The sequence below is a fragment of the Anoplophora glabripennis genome, unplaced genomic scaffold (genome assembly GCF_000390285.2).
Source record: "Anoplophora glabripennis isolate ALB-LARVAE unplaced genomic scaffold, Agla_2.0 scaffold100, whole genome shotgun sequence".
Lineage (NCBI taxonomy): Eukaryota > Metazoa > Arthropoda > Insecta > Coleoptera > Cerambycidae > Anoplophora > Anoplophora glabripennis.
The window spans coordinates 748,368-770,212 of record NW_019416223.1 but is presented as its reverse complement, the minus strand read 5'-3'; the positions used below and the strand labels follow the sequence as shown (position 1 = coordinate 770,212).

The 21,845-nt window shown below is 32.5% G+C and overlaps 1 protein-coding gene across 1 annotated transcript in view; it reads right to left on the bottom strand.

Moving 5' to 3' along the window:
* LOC108907799 (fringe glycosyltransferase) overlaps nt 1–16,359 on the bottom strand; it is a 191,230-nt gene extending 174,871 nt beyond the window's left edge. Inside the window, exons 1-2 of the mRNA XM_018711599.2 lie at nt 16,081–16,359; nt 11,077–11,328 (exon numbers count right to left, since the gene is read on the bottom strand). Of these exons, the coding sequence (XP_018567115.1) occupies nt 11,077–11,328; nt 16,081–16,203 (375 nt within the window). The 5' untranslated portion in view covers nt 16,204–16,359. The remainder of the gene's footprint in view (nt 1–11,076; nt 11,329–16,080) is intronic.
* Nucleotides 16,360–21,845: the final 5,486 nt, after the last annotated feature.

Sequence of the window (21,845 nt, the reverse complement as noted above, 5' to 3'; positions counted from 1 at the left end):
TTCTTACAGTGACAACTCAAGCGCCCGCCTAAGTAGCGCCCTGATGAATCAGGGCGTTCGAGTGGGCTTTTTCTCCGTTCTATTAAATGGAAACCATTAGGGAACACAAAAAGGCTCCGTTACGAGTGCGTTTAATTTTTTTGGAGTGTCTCATTAGGGCAGGTTGCTCTAAGAACCACTCGAGGAGACAGACGTAAAGTTTTGTGTTTTTCACCACCCGGCAGCTACCAAAAAATTAACGGCCCTTTAGGGAATAGTCTCCGCTTTGAAATAATAAACATGTGGAGCAGCGAGTGACTGACACTCCACAGGCGTGCGTTGATGGCGTTATTGAAGGGATCTATTAACTTAAAATTAGCGAATAATGCGCACATGCCCTCCATTTGACTGAAGACATGTTCGACGTACGCAGTTTTTTTCAAATACGCTGCCTCTCGATGTTCAACAAGTACCTTTTTTGCTCAAAAATCATTGGAAATTTGAAAATTTTTATTTATTTCCGTGTTACGCCACTGTTTTTTTCTTGTACTGACGTGAAATCGCAGCAAATGATGTAGGTCCCCGTTAAAACTCCTCATATCAAATTAGAAAAAAATCCCTTAACGTATCTCCGAAATGTGCTTGAAAATAGTTTTTACTTTTTCAACTTCAACGCTCTGTATGTTTATATTTACCAATTTTTTCGAAAATATACGCGTTTTTGTAAACCCATAATTTTTTTCATAAAATATATTTTTTTTCACTAGTAAATTTACAGTAAATAAATAAAAAGTAAATAGATATAAATATTATATCATAGGCAAGTATACCACTCGAATATGTTTTTCAATAAACAAATAATTGTGTACAGCAAATATTTTATCTCATTTTAGCTGCATTAATTATTTTGTAGAACTAAATATTTGGTATTTTCAATTAAATAAACACCTTATTTGTAAATTTTTGCGTGAAAACTAGCTACTAGCAGTTACAAAAAATCGTACGCCTGGGAAAATCTAGAACATGCTCGAAATCTGGAAAACGACAAAAACTTCCCGCCTTGTGAACGCACATGCATTCTAGGCCAAAACTGTGTAAAACGTTAGTTGAACAAGCGAAGCCTCAGCATATTTCTCACGAGTTGGGTGTTTATAATTTTTTTCTGTTTTATTACGCGCCTGTGTTTTCTTTTCGAAGTAATGACATTAACAAGTCTCAAATTAAAAAGACTAACATCATAACAACATGCTCCTAGGACGAACCCAAGAACGTATTTGGTTCTATAAACGTGTATACACCTACATACGTCGTGTGTAAACGCCATTATTTTTCTGTAAATGGGCGAATGTAAACAGACGGATATAATGGGCTGCTGAAACAGTTAATTTAGACTTTTTCATGTCGTCACTTTTATTGTGTTTGTTTGCCTAAAGCTTGTTTTACAGTTAAAGTAATAGTTTGATTTTATTTGTTGCTTGGGATACTATTTATTTAGTGAAAAAATATTAATACGAACATATTTACTAAGTTTTATTTCATAATTTTTCAAAAAGAGATCTTGGTTTAACAAAAACCCTGGGGTTTCTAAAAATATTATATTTTTTAAATTCCAGAAGTTATCTCTGACGAAATAAATCAAACTTACATAAATGCATATTTAACAAATGTCGAAAATCATTCGATTTTAATTATTATTACAATAAATTGTAAATATTTAACCAACATGTACATGCTAGTGTAAATAACCCTTCACAAACTCGGTAATATATTATTACAGTTTCAGTGAGTTGTGTCAACAAGATATAATATTGCACCACTTTTGAATATTTTACCTGCACAAAGAGCTCATTGTCAGTGTGATATTGTATTTCGATTCCTGTGGTATTTGCGTTTATGTAAACAGTCTTAAGAAATACGTCTACAGTAAATTCAGCAAAATATCATATCGCTACTTTGAGTCATCGGAATTATTTATCTTTGAGTTGAGATAATGCCGTGAGAACGAGAATAACAAATACATAAAATAAGTAAATAACCCAGAATAGTGCCCTGCTAAAATAAATTCCCAAAAGTTTTGTGGGAGGTAAATAATTGCTAACTCTTATCGTTTCTTGGTGGCTTAGTAGTAGGGTTTCTGGTCGAGACTTCCCAAAGCGAGAATTCCCGGGAAATCTGGCCTTACTCGAGACTAGAAAAAAGTGTCGAGAAATCGAGAAATTTAAAAATCACGCGCGTCTTAAGTTCTTGATTGGAGTTCGTTTCGTTCATGCGTTCAATTCATTTCTCGACAAATAATTGAGAGGTTAGTGATTTCTCGACTAGTTCATGATTTATTTATTTTAAGTTTTTAAGGCTTTAGTTTACTTTGACGATTCTTATTTTTTTAATGTACCTTGTTATAAATCTATGTAGAAATTTTATTATAAGCAGATACCTAATGTTGATGTTGATTCTGATAATATTTAGTTCCTGTTCCTTTAGTTGATTATTTTATTTTTTTGTTAATTAAAAGATTGTTTATTATAAGTGATAAATTAATACGAAAAACGCTTCTGTATCTTTAAATTAAAGCTTGTTTTTTTTTTAAGATTTCGGTTAAATTCCTTATTTACTATTTGTTTAATTAAAAGACGGCATGATTAATGATTATTAATAATTATTGGAAGAAAGCTACGATTCAAAAACCTTGGAATAAACATAAGTATAATGAAAGTGTTTAATAAAAAAACAAGTTAAAGGTTTTTAAGAAAAATATAGTCAAAGTTTAATTTAGTTTTATTAGTAGAAGTAGAAACATACATATAAGTAATTAATAAAAATACTGAATAAATAATAAATGTTAATGATTTTTGTTAAGTATAATAGCATGTTTATATTTCGCATTACAATACTAAAATTATGACTTTTTTAAGTTTTAGAAATTATTCGAGAATTCTCGAGTCCCGAGAAAAAAAGTAGGCCGAGAAATCAGAAACCCTACTTAGTAGGTTTTGGGCATGAAATTTTTACATCAAGCTATGCCCTGATTAAATAAAAAATCGACGTAAGGATGTTTATTAACTATTTATAAAATGAGCTAATAGGTTAAAGAGTGAAGTGGTTGGCTGAATTTGTGTTTAGAAGAGCTATTTATGCTATAAAATATAGAGCGTCCAATTGAAAAAAATGTCGGTAATGTTGTAGGTCTGTCAAACATGGCTCAGAAAAATAGAAAAGTGACAATTTTTATTTACTAATCGACCTGTTTGTTTTTAAAATTTGATCTGGAAAAAAATATGAATTTTATTCCATCATTTTGCGTCACAGTGTATATTTCTAATACAGAGAGATCGAGAATGATTGACCGGATTCTGAACGTACCCTGTCTCAATTGCTATCAAAAATGATTTCCGTTAGCTAAAATTACTTTCTTTTCCAATGTTAATTGTGCGATTTTATGGTGTTCTGTGGCGACTGCACAATTTGACATTCTATTCATTGGCGCACGGATTTTTTGGATTGGATATTATTTTGTAGATTTTGTTGTTCCCTGATATATTTTGCGACATTATAAAACAGTATTTTTCAATATTACAGTTAAAGAAGGTGGATATTATACGTGAGTAATTAATTTATTGCGTATGTTATTCCCTAACCTAATCGGTTTTTTAATTTTAGGTTAAGAACATGGCATTTTCATTTTCGTAGTGGACAAAACAATGATAATGGTTGGAAATATTCGATGAATTCATGTCATTTACAATTTCAAGAACAATTTCCAAATTAAATTGATTATGAAGTTTTTTCGAAACACCTGAAGAGATTAGTGGAACGCTCCAGGCAGAAAGTCTGTTCTCACAGAGGAAGTCTTGGAAGATGTCGAAAACCGCTTACGAGCTAGTCCAACCAAATCATTATGTCAGTTATCTGCTCAAACAGGTAACAACAAATGTTTATTCTAAAATTTGTATAATTATTCCTAAATTGTTTATAGGAATATCATATGGATCCTGCCTTAAAGCAGTAAAGAAGTTGCATTTTCATCCTTATAAAGTTAGTGTTGTGCAGGAACTACTTCCGTTAGATTTTGGAAAACGTGTGCAATACTGTAATTGGTTTAACGAAAATCTGAATGACGACGATATTCTAGATCTTAAAATTTTTTCTGATGAATCATGGTTTCATTTAAGTTTGTACGAAAACTCCCAAAATTATCGCTCTTGGAACACAGAAAACCCTAATATTTTGCATGAAACAACTCTGCACCCTATTAAACTTGTTTTTTGGGTAGCTACGTCACGTAGAAGAATAATCGGACCATATTTTTTCCATGAAAATGTAACTGGGCAGGTATATCGGCTGCAAATATTGTTACCATTTTTTGAAGAACTTCACGATGATGAAATCCATCATGGATACTTTCAGTAAGATGGCGCAACAGCTCACATCTCTAACGAGACTTTAGAGTTGATTAGAGTATTATGATGATCGAATAATTCGTTGAGATAGATGACCACCACGTTCTCCTGTGCTTACACCCCTAGACTATTATTTATTTGGTCATTTAAAAAAATACAGTATTTTCTCAACGATTACACACGATTGAAGAACTTCAAGAGGCAATTACAAACGAAATTAGGAGTATTACACAAAATGTATTTAATAATATGAAAAGGAAAATTAATACCTGCTTGAACAACAAAATATAGATATTTTTTTTAGGTATCCATATGGATTTTATGTAATTTTAAGATAAAATATTCAATAAAATGAGAAAAAAATCCAATTACTCTGTTATTACATATTGCATGTAATAATAATCTTATTTATTTGACGTTTGAACGTAATTATTTGTTTACCATTAAAATCCCACAACCTGCGCTCATGATTCTCGTGTTGGTATCAAAAACTGGTATGCCGCACATCAAAAATCAGTATGTAACGACACGGTCAATCATTCTCGATCACCCTGTACAAGGCCCTCTATTGTTATCCACAACCTCTATATGACAAAATAGCATTTGCCGAAAATTTATACGAAGGCAATACATTTAGCAGCAAATGTTTTTGTGTACTTTTTCTTTCCGTCAAATTCGTACGTCGCTCGGCGTGTGAAACGACGAACCTGCTTATGTTACGTGGGCCCAAACGCTGTTTTCTCAAGGATTGGTTTAAAATTGTAATTATCACCAAACTGCGTGTTCAAATATTTCTATAAACCATACCGGAGACAAAGTAAACAAACTCTTGTTATTTTTATAAGGCGGTAGGATGGCTGGTTACCTTACGTAAAATAACAACCCAAAGAGGGTGAAGAGGGTCCGCCTGCTGCTTATGAAACTCATTAAAAATGTCTCCGACCATTGCCGGAGCATCGGCGAGCAAATAGGGTGTCATATTTTGGAATTTTTCAATTTTCGATCGTTTTGTGCAAAAAATACAGCGGCGAATTATATAGTTTGTAATATTACCTAAAAAAAAAAGATAAAAGATAAAAGATACAAGCTTAAATACCGGTTAAAGAATGTCTAGTTTTTAGATCTTTCGGTCGAAATTTTTTAGCAGACAGCTTGTTTATTCAGCTTCAATTTCCTTTTTTTTTTTAATTTCGATACTACAATTTTTCAACGAAACATCGGACTTTTAATGGAAAAGGATCCTTTTCTCTTCAATCATCATATCTCGGCGACAAATGGTCGTACAGAGAATTGAAGGGCAGTTTCGAAAACTGGAATAAATTTCCTATAACATGCTGCCGCAACTTTTCGGAAAAAAAAATTTTCATCTTTTACACGAATTTTAAAAACAGGATAATTTATGGTTTTTTAGACAATTGACGGTTAAATTAGAAATATTCAAGAAATGACTAACGTTAAGCATGACTTTTACAGGCGGATATACCCAGAAGAATCCTGTGAAGTTTCATCTCGATCTAGCGAACCGTTTCTTTGTTGCAAACAGTTAAACATTTGAAAAAAATTAAAGGGTCTCGTTTTTTGAGCTCAAACAATTAATTATGATTAAAACGGAAAAAAATTTATATGAGGTTTCCTCACATTATTACAGCAATAACGTTTAAATTGATTGAAGTTTTTTTGTTTTTTTTTTAAACCTTCCACACATTGAAGAAAACAAAATCCAATTGATGGTTACTTTCGTGAAACTGAAAAATTACAGATTGAAGCAACTCTCATGTTTTCTAGAATCCTAAAACCTCACCAGGTCTTAATATTAAATTGATGACAGACCTGACAACATACCCCGCCCATGTCTGAGTCCCTCATCCATTTTGCCCGTCACTGGCCGAAACCACATTTCGGTGTATCAAATTTCTAATCTGTGTTTGCATCTCCAGGGGTGCTATCTTAAACCTCAAACCATTCCCCTAAGTACCTGTTTCGCCGTCCACTTTTATTGAGGATGCAGCAAACGGCCGAATAAAATTTTAAAATTATTTTTGTTTAATCTCAAATATTTAGGGATAAACAAGACGGTTCCTTCGACCGCTATCTGCCGAAAGGTCTATTAGAAACGGAAAGTATCGAATGACTGACGCTAAGGGTGATACATCATCATAATTAATAGGACCTCTTCGTCTCGCTAGTGCTGCAGGCTGCAAGAAACTCGTTTTGGTGTCTTTGGATTGTCATGGGCGATGTGTAATATTTAATTTAAAAAACGAGGGTTTCTTAATGTAATTAAGATATGGGTGTCAAATGGTGTAATATAGAAACGATAACGTATGAGATATCTTTTATAATGAAGGAATATCTAAGTGGATAATGATAACTATAACTAAGTGTAAGGTTTTGAAATATAATCCTCTTTATAAAAAATCTCCCCAACAGATATTTTAATTGGAAAGGTGTGTCTCTTTTTATATGTTTGTAGATTACATTAACCTTCGATTCTAAATGATTTGATTTTTCATTTAAACCTCAGATATCAGATACATTATTTAGATCATTTCCAAGGGATATGGAAATATAGACCAGGGCGTATCTGTCGAAATATCCCACTTTTTGGATGTAAGAGGGGGTAAACTAATTTTTCTACCTTCAGTACAACTCAGATAATAAAAGTCAAGATCCCTAGATTTGGGCGAGGTCCGGAACATTTTCAAAATTGCAAAAATGTTTAAAACTTTAAAAATATATACTGAGTTTTTTACTTATATCTTAGAACCTTTGCAATTTCAAAAAAATTGAAGAGGAAAAAAGTTTTAGAATTGAATTTTGCACAATATACTGTAAATTAAAATTGTTTAATAATAATTTCTAATAAATATTATTATATAAAGTTTTATGAAAATACTTTTAGACGTGCGTTTTAATTCTGTCATAAAATTCTTATTTCAATATTTAAGTTGGTTGGGGAGATATTGCATCAACTCAAATTGAGCAAATAGAAGGCAAACAAATAAATAAATAATGATAACTGTGTTTATTAGTTCTAGGTAGATAAAATTCAATTCTGTACATAAAAATTTAACAAGCTGAAATGAAGAATATTTGGATTAAATATTTCATAATAGGCAGTAAATTTGTCTGTATAGGTATTTGACCACCTGTACTTGATAAAAAAATTGATATATAGTTCGATATGGTCTAGTTTCTCTTTACCTATTGCCCGATGTTTTTAATGTAACTCGTTTAAATTTTTATGTAAATTATTTTTCATTTTATTTTTTATTGTAACATCATCAATCAAATTTTCAGTTTCTAAACTCCTGAGCAAAATTATTGTTTTAGTTTACTGTCACACACATGTCATTTTGTACTTTCTCTGCGAAGCAAGTAGAGTATGTAGTGTCTTCTTCATACGATATTACTTTTTATATTAAATAAATTTAGCATTACTAATAACGTACTGATATTCTTCAAATCTTAACCAATTGTCTCCAGTTTGTAGACTTTATTAAACACTGTTATTAATTTACATTACCGTCAAGTGTACCACAAGGATGGGTCCTAGGACCGTTACTTATTAAGATTTTTATAAATGACATAGTCATTAATTACGCAGAGCTATAAATTGGTGAAGCTGGAGAATTCCCAGTAATTAAAACACGTTATGATGTTTTTCTTAAAAAAAATGGCCAAAATCTCCTAAAATACTCGCACTACAGAAAATGGTTTTTTTTTCTAATTTCAACACCCTGTATCTCGAAAACGAAACAAACTACGACCTACTCACGCATGAAACTTTTTTCTTAAAATTAATTTTTCTATCATCTGTTAAAAGGGGCGCCATTATTTGCTGAACATCCTGTATACTATGTAAAAAATGTCGAACCAAATGTTTCTCTCAGCAAAATAATTTCCCATAAAAAAATAAATCCTGAACGAATTCGCGGAAATCTGTGAATGTTCACCAAATTAAAACAAGATGCAAACAGCCGGGCTGGTTGGTCTTTTTGGTGGTTTAATAATTAAACCTTTACAACTTGGACAGCATAAAGTGGCACCCGTGGGAGTGATTCCTAGCTTTTTGTTCTGCCGTTGATAGACACGGGTGATAGGGAACATATTGTTCCGGTGCTTGGTCCGCACTAATAAGGGCTATGGGACAGGGGCGTCGGACTAGGGAATAGAGACTGGTGAATTGAAAAATAAATTAATATGTTTGAAAGACAGATACAACAGTTTTTATAGTTAAATAGTACCTACAAGCATTCAAAACCTTTAAACGCGTTGACATTTCTCGATAACTTCAAAATGTCTAGAAATACTTCCACCAAAATACCTTCAAGACTTTGAAATATATCGAAAAACCTGGAAATACTTCTAAATCGTTCGAATTTCTCGTTAATGACCCAGTCAGGTCAGGGTCAAAGGTCAAGCCAGTTGTCAATGACCCATGCCAAATGATTGGCTAGAATGGAACGTCAATGACAGTGGTCAAATGTCAATGGATGAGGTCAAAGATCATGAACAAGCATTTCGCATTTTCGTGTTAATTTTATATTTTTTTGACAATTTTCAATTTTCAAATACATAAATTTGACTGATTCTGCAAAACAAATTCAGATGCGTTGATTTCGAAGAAAATAGTAGAAATGAACATTTCTCCAACTAGTACCTATATTCGTATATTAAGATTGAGAACTCAACAAAAGTGATTTTCAACTGATAATATCTCGCAAACAGTTGAACGTATAAAAAAAATGAAAATAGAAAAAGTATTACAACTAAAAGCAAAATTTATGTGGAACTATTTTTTATCTTACATTTACGGCTACTGGCAAAATAACACCGTTTCATTTTCCAAGGCATATCGATTGCCCCCTTCCCCACGGCGTCCCCTGTTTTCTACGCCACTGCCCCACTGGTAGCCCTTATTATAATTGATACTGGGGGACCGGGACCCAGTGCGTTCCCACGGGTAATGCACGCGTTTAGCGTGCGTCATTATTTTTGTGGGACAATAAGGTGTGTTGTCGTCTTCACCGAACAAACGTGTCCGAATCACTTGATCTCCGAACTGTATCGGGTGCCGTTTGTATTTTGATAATTTACCCACGATATTCCCCTAATAGAATTTGATTTGTTTGTGTCGCACGCCGCTATCGGAAGTCGTCTTGTTTTGTTCGTGAGAGTGCATATAGGGGTTACGAGTTCCTACCAAAAGCTTGTTTGTTTACATTACTTTGCTTCCACTCACGCGGGGGTATGTTTTCTAAAAAAAACAAGTCAGAGGTCAACAACTTTTAGTTCTCATTATTTTGAGATACACTAAAAATCAAGAAAACCAAAAGATATCTGGAAATTTCATAGATTTGGTAATATTGTCAGGGAATTTCTAAACTTTTCATGAAATGTTTTGAAATAATTCCAATTGTAATTCTTGCAATTGGATTCTGGATTAAGATCTCCTCGGCTAGGACAAGTTTTTTGCTATCTCTATTGTCTCATAATCATAGGAAACAAATCCTGATTACTGTTCCAAGATAAAAATCATGATTTTGAAACTTCCACATATTGCCAAATTCATTTTGTAATATTTTACTTTTTAACCGAAGTACCCAATCATGTGTAATCTACTGTTTTTGGCTATATCTTGTTCTTTTTCTCTATTACATCAAACATTCTTTTTATTAGGAACTTGATCTTTCTAAATCTTTTAATTAGATTTTAGTGATTTTATATACATAGTTCCAAGGCGATATATTTTAAACCATGTTCTAAAGTTTAAAAATAATTATTTATTTATTTATTTCCATTCATCTCAATGAGTTCTAACAATAATTCAAGACTTGAGTGGTAGACGACAATAGTTGTGAACTTGTCCATAAGGTTTTTTTTCTGTACCTACTACTGATTATATATTTTTAAATAAATGCATTTATTTTAAAGGTATGAGCATCACTAAAATTTTGATATAAGGTTAATTAATTAGAGTTTAAAATATTACTAAGAACATTACTATGCGTTGTTTATGAGACATCCATGTAAGTTGACATAAGTCTACTTTGAGAAGTCACTTATTTTATACGCCGTAATATTGTAAGAGTTTATTTTAAAGCCTTTTTTCTCGAAAACCGTCCACATTAGCAAGTTCTAACAAGAGTACTTTATTTTTAGAAAATAAAATTGTACATTAGAAATTGGAGCCCGAATGATAAAAAACCTAACCTTAAAAAAATTAGAACCTAAAATGTAATAGGTCCTATTAGTAATAGGAATGTAGCATAACTAGCGCCCTCTATGAAATATCCAAAAAATAATTAGACCAGCGTATTTGGCATTCTTAAAAACCCCGGAATGCCAAATTTCATAAAAATATTTCGCAATGTTTGGAAATTTTCTTAAAAATTCTATTTAAAAAATTTTATTTTGTCGCTCTCGAAAACTCTCGTTTTGTATCTCGAAAACAAGAGGATACAGACATATAGTTCATAAGACAAAAAAATTCTTATTTTTTGTCGTACGATCACTCCCTGTATTTACGGGAGGTCTTCTGAAACACCCTATATATATACCTTACGTCTACACCCAGATTTTTTATATAAAAAACATGTTTGACTTAATTTCATAGGATTTTAGAAAACTTAAAAAAAAACATAAAACACACCACAGAAATGAGACACTTATTTAAATATATTTGAATTAGGCTCACCTGTTTCTTCGCGAGCTGGAACCAGGTCTTCAGAATGACGGGCAGCCTCTTACTGTGATAGTTCTTAGTAGTTTTCACGCTAATAAAAACATCATCGAGGGTAGTCGTGGGCGGTTTGATGGTGGCGGTGGCGGAGGCCATCTCGGTGGTGAAACCTTCCTGAGGAATCTCAATTTCGTTCGTCGACCGATCTTCGGCCAAGTTCCTGTCGCGGTGGTAAGCCTTCGCGCTTAATTTGTCACCAGCTGCCACCTGGAAATCGCAGGATATTTATGTCTTACCCAGCAAAAATAATTAATTATATCTACGAATGCCGAGATGTTTTCACACACGGCGAGCGGAAAGCCCATGGGAAATACTCAGCGGGACTTAAAGCCGTGTGCAGGTAATTAATAAATTACAAAAAAAAAATCTCCACTCAACAACGTTATTGTGGAGCGAGAGAAAGTTTTTAATGACTTATTAAGAGCCTATAACGTTGCGAACAATTTTAACAGCGTACTAAACAAATACTTTGTCAAAAGAAATTGTATTGCGCAATTTTTTTGTCACTTGAATCGGTAACTTTCAGTTTTGTTTTATCTGGCCCCACTACAAATATTGGGCCAATTATAGGCTACATCAACTGGATGCTTTAGATTAAATGTATGCGCCCAGTTGAAGAATGCGAGCGCGGGCAAACGAAATACAAACACGCATTGGGCCACTGAGCAATAAATCTCAACAAGACAAGTGGTTGACAAATTGCCCAGCAGTGCAGTGCAGGAATGCGGAATTTCGTGTGATTCAGGAAATTTTAATTTATTATAGGCACCTTCTATTAATAATTGATATTACAATTGCGAAAGGGAGAAATAATATTGTTACAACATGTCATTTTGGAAACCTTTTGAAACGGAACAAAACGAAATTTAGCATCAATACAATAAAATTGTTTGAAGACATAAATAATTAAAATATGTTGTTGGCCATTTGAACATATAAAATAAATTTTCTACAGATTATATACAAATTATTATACCTTTAACAGAAAACTTTTTTAAGGGCGCCTATGAAAGTCATTAAATTTTATTGCCAGGCGTTTTTTTACCTGTTCAGCTGACTTCGGAAAGACTATACTACTTTTGCTTTTTCAATTTAGTAAATAACATGCTGAAGATAAAATAAATAAATAAAAATAATCGAGCTAGTATTATTACAAATATAAAATATAACTGCGTATGAACTAATGACAAAAAATTTGAAGGAGCATGACACCAAAATAATTTTAGAGGGTTTTGATACATACTCTAACATTTTGCTGTAAAATGTAATTATACCAACTATTAGAGACATTTAGAACTCTTTATTTGCGAATATAATTAACGTTATAACATAAGTAAATGCAGACATATCACACAAGTGATGGTTCTGATCAGGGCTTCTCCATCCAAGGTCACCAAAAACGACTATATGAGATCAGTGCCGACAACGGAGTTAAACCGCTGGTTTTCGGTTTACATGCACCGTGATTAAACTTTGCACCGAATTAACTTCCATATAGGAATGGCCACTCCCCAAGAAGATACGTAAAAGTAACATCAGAGCAACAAAGTTTTAGTTGTGCATAAAATCACTAAATCATGTTTCCGTATAAAAATAAATTAAAAAATTCATTAATTATGACTTGATGGGTTCTCCCAATTGCAAGTAAGCTTACCAATCACTTAGTGGGAGCTTTTATACAGGCAAAATTCGTACCACCACCAAACAGTATATACAGTGTGTTTAGTTAAGGAATCCTGGCAACGTATTCATTTATTTACCGGCTTTAACAAAGAGCGCCAGTCAATTATCATCAACTGCGACAAATTTGTTTTTACAAAATTCAGAGATCTGTAAATTAGTAATTAAAAAAATTGCAGTAAAGTTACTTGTACATATTTATTTTCTGTGTTAAAACATTAAATACCTTTTAAACAGTTCTGTGTATGTATAAAAGCTCCCCTTAAATGGACCTGTCTAAGCAATTTTCGGAAGCAATAACCATATCAATTTAGCAATCCTACAGGGCTGGAGGCCACATCCTGATATTTAAGAACTCTACCTGCTTTCTACAAACTAAACGCCAAATAGACTTCGTGTTATAGTAAAAAACGGCGAGTGACAAGTCCGGGATATTCCAAATACCAAAAATCGAATCCGTTTTGAAACAAGTTACTAAGTTAAAGGTATGCAACGTTGCTATTGTAAGAATTTTATATGGCATTTTTACTGGTCACTTGAGATACGTATCACGTGCCTCGTGTCTGTTTTTGATATATTCAGTCGATGTAATTAATGCTTTATTTATTCCAAGCTGTAATTTATATTCATGCACCGTAAAAAAGTAAGTAATAATGGTTATTTTGCGGGGATCTTTCCATTTTCAAAGAAATCTAGTAGGTAATGATTTAAATAAGCATGAAACTCAATTTGAAAATATGTCTTGTTACTGTTTTCAATTTTAGAATGACCTTAGATGACAAATTCACGGTGATAGTTAATGTTTAAATCGAATTCAAGATGTTTAAAGAAATACTAATAATATTAAAGACACATCACTGACATCTTCACAAAAATATTGATTTTAAAAATACAGGATGTGTCTTTATTCAGGGGACTCAATCTAAACATGATTTTAAGTAAAAAGTTCATATGAAGATATGTCCGTAAATGCCTTGTTACCATGGTGCTAAAGTTTCAATAATTTTTCTGATTTTTCTTGGTATCTCTCACAGTTTTTGAGATATTTAACTTAAATTTGGAACGTAGGCTAACTTAGATTATCTGCATCATTAGCCCTTCTCAATACTTGTCACGATCAACTTTTTCTGGGGTCGGGTGTCCTTTCAGCCCCGCAAACTCTCTTCCTATACGCCACTGGTCTTTTCTAGAAGAAGGGTTTAATTCCTTGTTCAATTTAGAAACCTTTTTGTTTCTTGCAATGATTTCGTATCTGCTGTCGTTTTCGAGCAAAAAAATAAAAATGATTTGTTGTAACTCGCTAAATTATAGCTATTTTACATGGACAATTTCTTCATGAATACATTCACGAAGTTCTTCATGAATTAATTCACGAATTTATTTGTAAACGGTTTGGTTTTACACTGCTACAAATTTCTTTGACACATGAATCAGCTCTACCAACAAATCAAAGAAGCAACTAAATTTAAAACATGTCGCCAATCCACTCATAATTATTGTAATAGTTCAACATCGGTACCGTTTTGACACATATTATATAAATACTAGCTGACCCAGCAAACGTTGTGTTGCCATCTTGTGGAACTGTGGATGGAACAAAATAATATAAAAATCGCGATTAAAAATCAGGGGTTGATCGTATAAGGGTGAAAATTTAGAACTGTATGTATTTTTCAATGCTGAATCATGAAAAAATAAAAACGGAAAATTTTGTCCAAAAAATAAAAAAAAAATTTGGGGTGGACCACCCTTAACATTTAGGGGTATGAAAAATAGATGTTGGCCGATTCTCAGACCTACTCAATATGCTCACAAAATTTCATGAGAATCGGTCAAGCCGTTTCGGAGGAGTACGGAACGAACGAGAATTTTATATATAAGATTAGTGTTTGTAAGTAACAAATCAGTAAAAACAATGCAAAACTAGTACGACGCTACACAATTATTTACATATTTCAATAACATAACCTCATTACTGATCTGAGTCTGGAAATCTGTTGGGTTGGTACTTCCGAACTTCACGAAGAAATTGACGAAAATTAGAACATGCTCCAATGCCTCAAGAACTTGATGAATAAATTCATGAAGTTATTTGACAGCAGATTTGGTGCATTACACTTGTCCAATTTCTTGATGAAGCGACTTCATGAATTAATTCGTCAATAAATTGTCAATGTAAAACTGCTATTAGGAACATTTAATCACTAATAACAACTAATTAAGAAAATGCACTATCTTATGTCAGAGTGTAACTTATTGATTATCTTTCGAAAGTTTACGTTTGGGGTGCAATTTTTTTTATACATACCTATACGCCTTACTGTAGTTGTTAATTTGTTATTTATTCTTAACGAATAGTAACGACATTCTACAACATCAACCGATGATTTCTAAAATTTGTTAATTAGCCCTGTTTATTCTTTGTTGTTCTGTATGAATAAGTAATTAAATAGTTAATAATTAACTCAGTTAATAATTATCTAAATAGGCAGAAGTAGTTTTTAAGGTCAAAATTAGTAAAACAAAATAGTAATAATTATTTTTTTATTTTTTTTTTGCTCGAAAACAGCAGCCATGAAAACATTGCAAGTGGCAAAAAAATTTCAAAATTGAACAGGGAATTAATCTAAAAGAGACTAGTGGCGTACCGGAAGAATGTTTAGGGGGTTAAAAAGAGGCCCGACCCTAGAAAAAGTATCACCCTGTAGATCGTGACGACTATTCGGCAGGGCTAATGATGCAAGTAATTTAAATTAGTCTACATTCCAAATTTGAGCTACATATCTCAAAAATTGTGAGAAGTACAAAGAAAAAACAGAACTTTTTTACTTAAAATCATGCGCAGATTGACCCCCCGAATAGGGACATACGATTATGAAACGCCCTGTATAAAATTCTGCTGTTGTATGACTCTACTGGTGGATTTACTTTGAAGCTTCGTGGACTGTTAAGTCAGTTTTTATTGAAAACACTTCAAGATTGAACTTAATTTCAATGTTTTTACATCATAACTGTCGACCCTATTAATTTTCGAAAAAAAAAATATTGGCGCCAGTTTTATTGCGAACCACTAGTCTGTTACCGAATAATTTTCGGATAAAGTTATTAAATCGGCACCACCAAAACCAGCCTTAATTAACAAGTCCAGCAGAAATGTCAACCGCAAAACATTAATAACAAAATTAAAGACTGTCGCAGAAACGACTGCTTCGGAATACCAACGACTACATCTACGTGACGCCTTTGTTAAAAAAAAAAGCCTGCAAAATCGCCACCTACCTCCGGACCACCACGTGAAAGAGTCTGATACACCAGCAGCATGGTGTACGCGATCAGGACCGCGCACGAGACGGTCTGCAACAACCTCCTGTTTCTGTAGTTCATTTTGGCACTTCCCGGCATGGGGTTCACCTGTTCTTCACCACGCGACGTTCGCCAGCCGACGCCGGTCTCATAGTTTTCCTCGAACCGCGTGAAGTCTAGGTATCGTGCACCCGCGCGAATGTAAACAAACCAAGACGTGAGCCACGGGAACCAGCAGCACGCCCATACGGTGGGTTTACTACTGACTGGGCGAAGCCGACACCATGTTGCATGGTAGCGGCGACCCAGGCCCCTTCGGACCGCGGTCTTGCGGCGGTGGTGGTGGTGGTAGGGGCACACGCCGAGGTTTTTATGCCGGTGCCGCTGGAAGAAAGACGCCCGGTCTCGATTAATGCCCGGAAAATGAATAGTGAATTGATTATTATCGAAATTGAGTGTAAAAGTTGCTCGCCGCGAAACTAGCAGCCCGGATAATTAGCGTTTTTTTTATTTATTCGTGGATTGAATCGTGGGTCAGGGTAGACGGGTTCGTTGGTTGGTGGTTGAAAGCGGTTTGTAATTTTTATAAATCGTCCCAATAAGTTTTCGATTAATCTTAATTTACTAACACTATATTTAAAATGTTAAAAACATACCAAATTACCGCTAAAAAGGAGTTAATTCGCAAAAAGGGGAGTAATTGACCCATGTAGAAGTTCAGGAATAGTTAAGTTAATTAAAGCCCAGTAGTGTGATTTGCAATTCACTCATACCAGATTCAGTATCGAGGGGTGATCCATAAGCCAAAATCAGTGGATATTTTGATGGCAATACGGTGGAAATATATCGGAATAACATGGAATACAGTGGATTAAGTAGAATAAACCGGAATACTAGTGGAATATGTGGGTATAAAAAGAAATATAAACACAATACTACTAAATATATTATTTATTCCCCTGTAAACGTAATACACTGGAATGACGGAATAACTTGGAATATTGTGAAATAACTTGGAATACATCAAACAGTTTGTATTCTTTTATTATTTTCTACGTACAGTTTCTTTACGAAAATCACTATTACGGTAAATTTTTTATTTTTGATTTTCGGAAACGATTTCCCGAAAAAAGTTGTATGATCCTTTGAGAGTTTCAAAAAAAAAATCGTTTTAGAAATAACACTTAACTCTATATTGTTTTAAAAATGTAAAAACAGTGATTCAGAACTTATACAAAAAAAAAAACATTTGAATGTTCAGGGGACTCTTACAAATACAATTTTGTAAATAAAGAAAGGGTAGTTCAAAAATGATTTTATAAATACATTTCTGCACGGCATTGGAAATTGATCCACTGGAAAACCTGACCTTACACAAGGCGAAGTGTTATAAAAAAAGAACAACTGCTTAAAAGAATTTCACAAGGAAAGAAATAAATAGAATTTTATAACAACTATTTTATATCAACAAATTCAACTGCTTTTACCGCTATTGTTATTATGTATTAATCAAATTAATTTGCGGTTTTACTTAATAAAATAATTTGACATACCTGATATTACAACTGTTCAAAATTTTGACCACCGAGATGTAAACACATTTGGGCCCGTCTTACACAGTTTCTAAGAACTAACACAAATGTTTCACCATAATACAAATGTTGTCTTGCTTCACCATAAATTAAAACGATATACGTCAACTCCGAGTTGCTATACACGCAAGCCATTTTTGACACTAACTGCTGAAAAACTATTGTAAACACTATCGGAACACGATTGTAAAATCGGATTTCAGTATTTGGAGCCGCAGAGGCCACGTGGCTCTCCACGCGTATTGCGAATGACGCTAGAGACTACAGTTGTCTAGCGATGTAATGCTTGAAAGTACTACAACTTCAATAATTTTTTTATTGTTTTCTACCCCACTCAAAACCTCTGAGAATTTTTTCAAATTTCTTCACCCAAGTCCAAAAAAGTTGAGTTTAAAAAAAATAGCTTTTTTTTAAATAACCATAACTTTTTCAAAAATTGAGTTATCGGGACGTTTTTTTTCAATTTTTTTTTAAATGTGCTTTTTGAAAAAAAATAGATCAAAATTGTCTGGACCTATGTTCACTGTTTTATTTTTTTTTAATTTTCGAAAAAAACGAAAATTTCTCGATACCTAACCATTATTTTATTTTATTTTATTTTTTCCTTATAAAAAAACTAACATTTTTTTATATATATCCTCAAATTTTTTTCAGTGATGTTTTTCGTTTTCTATTTTTTCTATTGATTGAAAAGACATTTCTTTAAAATTTAGCTTATTTCACATCACCATTTTGAAAATTTTTGAAAATGTATATAGAATCCCAAAATTGAAAAAATATATATATACTTAAAAGAAATAATTGAAAGTGGTAAATAAGAAAAAAAAATTCGATTTTTGGAAAACGGTAAGAAAAAACAGATCGTTTTGAATAATTTTTTTTGTATTTTTTTCGAAAACTACATCCAAAAACAAAGAAAATGAAAAAAGTTGGTATTGGTCCATTTTTGGACGAACAGTGGGCTTTAAAAAAAAGCATGCAACGCATTTGAACTCAAATCATTTTGAAACCATCCTCTTTTGACTTTTCGAAATTCGCTGCATAGAATAAATTTTTCCAATTTTGGACTTCTATATACATTTTATAAAAATTTATAAAAAATGTTTTTTATAAGAATAAAAAAAATTCAAAAATGGTAATCATCGAGAAATTTTCATTTTTCTCGAAAATTGAAAAAAAAACTGAAGATAGGCCCAGACAATTTTGATCTAAATTTTTCAAAGTACATTTAAAAAATAAATTTTGAAAAAAAAACGTCCCGATAACTCAATTTTTGAAAAAGTTATGGTTATTTAAAAAAAAGCTATTTTTTTTAAATTCATAACTTTTTTGGAGTTGGGTGAAGAAATTTGAAAAAATTCTCAAGAGGTTTTCAGTGGGGTAGAAAACAATAAAAAAGTTTCAGCCTAATTCAAAGGGGTCAGGGTTAAAAATGGTAGATATTGCGTGGAATGCCCCAAATACATATAAGGAGTTTACAAAAATTTTTTACGATGACTCATTTTTTGGATAATTTGTGAATCATCCTGTATATCATGTGCTACTTATTTAGTATTTTTTTCTAGATTGCAATTTTTAATTTATTGCGACACTAAGTCATCATAATTATTAAATTTAATATGGTAACACTTATATTTAAATATGTTTTAAAAAAATCTATATATGTACAGAGTATGTAGTTGTAAAATTGTGATATACCCTCATATTTGTGGTCGGTAATTGAATCGTTTCTTATAATTGGAATTTAATAAGTTGCAATTAATTAAATTCATTATAATTCGAAAAATATGAGGTGTGTTAATAAACATTTTCTGTAATATCTTCATAACCGAGCATAATTTCGACTTTTGATAGGTGTACATTTTTTGTGTAGAATAAAATTCTCTACCTATTTCTAATAGTTGCGTGTAAAAATTTAAGCGTACAAAAAAGTTACAGAAGAATATTCACAAAGGGTTATAGTAAAATGAACGCCCTGTATGATTTGACCTAATAATCACTGCGTACTCCACTTCATGAAGATAAACTAAGCAGCAGAAGTTGAGTTGAGAAAACAAGAAATAAAAAAAAGAAACTTTAACACCCTGTAACATTTTTCGTTAAAGCAAGTTTGGTTAAATCGACACCATTTGGGATGTAGATTATAACCTTGAATTAAAATGGAATTTACCCCATTACACTTAGTTATTTGTATTCGAGTTAATCAATAATTATTGCGCACTCCCTTGCAATCCATATCAAGTTGTTTTTTACTATCTCATAACAGTTTTGGGAAAGTCAAGTAATTTCCTTAAAGCTCAGCATACTTTCTATTTTTCCTCAGAAATGAAACACTCTTAAAACATGGGGTCATACAAAAAAATATCAAGAGACATCTTTTCTTTAGAATTAAATGCTGAATTATGTCAATAGTTACCCATAACTCCGCCAATGGTAGAGTTGGAAACTTATTAATAAGTATTATTTCCTATTATGGCCCTCAATCCGTGTACCATATGTGCAAAATTTTGTAAATATCTGTGAAAACTCAGAAACAGAAAAATAAACTTTCACAACTTGTACCTTTTTTTTTATTAAGGTTTCCGGATATTTTTTAATTTTTACATGAAACTTTTTACTTAAATTAATTTTTCTATTACCCGTTTCATTTAAAATGCACCTAAACGGGATCACCTTGTATTTCCAAGATTTAATTTAAATCTACTTAACCCAATTTCATTTTCATCATATTCGAGTCTCTGTTCCATAAGACAAGCAGGCGATTTGATAAAATTCAGGTGACATTATCCTGCTGCAAAAACGACAGTGATGCAATTAGTCTCGCCCACGCAATGAATACGTAAGCAAAGAGAGCACAAAGCACCAATTAGGAATTACGCCGTAAAAACCTACGCCGTTTCAGAGCGCGCAAATAAGCAAATTAAAATTATTTAACCCTCTCTTAATTAAAGGGCTTAAAAACTGAACCAATTAATAGGGCATCCGGCGATATATTCCTCTATTTAGCAGTGCCGGCACCTGCTACCTGTTGCGAATATTGCCTTCGAAGTACAGGTAGTTAAAGTGGCGGGTGGTATTAATATCCACTTTTATATAGGATTCTGAATAAATCCCTTGGGTTCATTACCAAGGGGGAGACACCTTTAACTTGCACCTCCACCGTTTAATACCTTGGTTATGTTTTATTCATTATTTCGTACCTGGAAGGGAGAGTAAGGCAAAGGTAATTAATAATCTATAAGAAACGAAGTTACTCATTTCTGCCTTATATACATACACCATAGGGTGGTCTGTGGCAAACAAGTACAATTTGTTTATACTCGGAAACACTAGTTTTTTTTTAAATTAATTTTAAAGGTAAGCAAACTAAAAACAATATTTCTAAAAATAATCTTAACAGGTCGATTCTGCGTTTTTGTGTAAAACAGATTCGTAAATTATGCTAACCCTGTAGCGATTTTAGCAGTAGAGATGCAAATGAACTACCGCAAACTTCACTTCACTTCACACTTTACTGAATTTATGGTTGACGTTGACCCTAACCTTAAAAATTATTTTATTTACGTTATTGTTTTATTTTAAAGTAGATAGTCACTTACCTTGAGGAGTCTCGGGGTGGCACCTAATTTCTATCGTTACCATCGTCAAGTATAAAATGAGGTTGCATTAATTAAAGATAGAGTATAGGTTTTTTATATCTATAAATCACAAAAATGCAAACCTTATTGGTGAGTAAGCCCATATATTTTTATATCTAGTAAGTAGGTAAATAAGAAATCTTCTCTCTGTCTCAGTACCTACCTACATTGAAAAAACCAATTTGTAATTTGCACTAATCTTTAACAAAAATATTACTACATTTACCGTTAAAATCATTAAACGAAGAGAATAGACATAAGGCACAATGTAAAAATAGAATTTAACAAGTATTTATATCAAAATCTCTTTCAAAACACGAAATAGTCTTCAGCACATGTTGGGATAAGTTTATATTCCCATTCCGTAAATTAATATTTTTTCAAATAAATTTATAGTTACTATTCTTTTCCGAAACTCACAAAAGTGTCCTGTAGTCACGGTCCGTGTCCTATAGTAACTATAAGTTATTCCAATGACAGGTTGTAATTTCATAAGATTTTCTGTACGCTG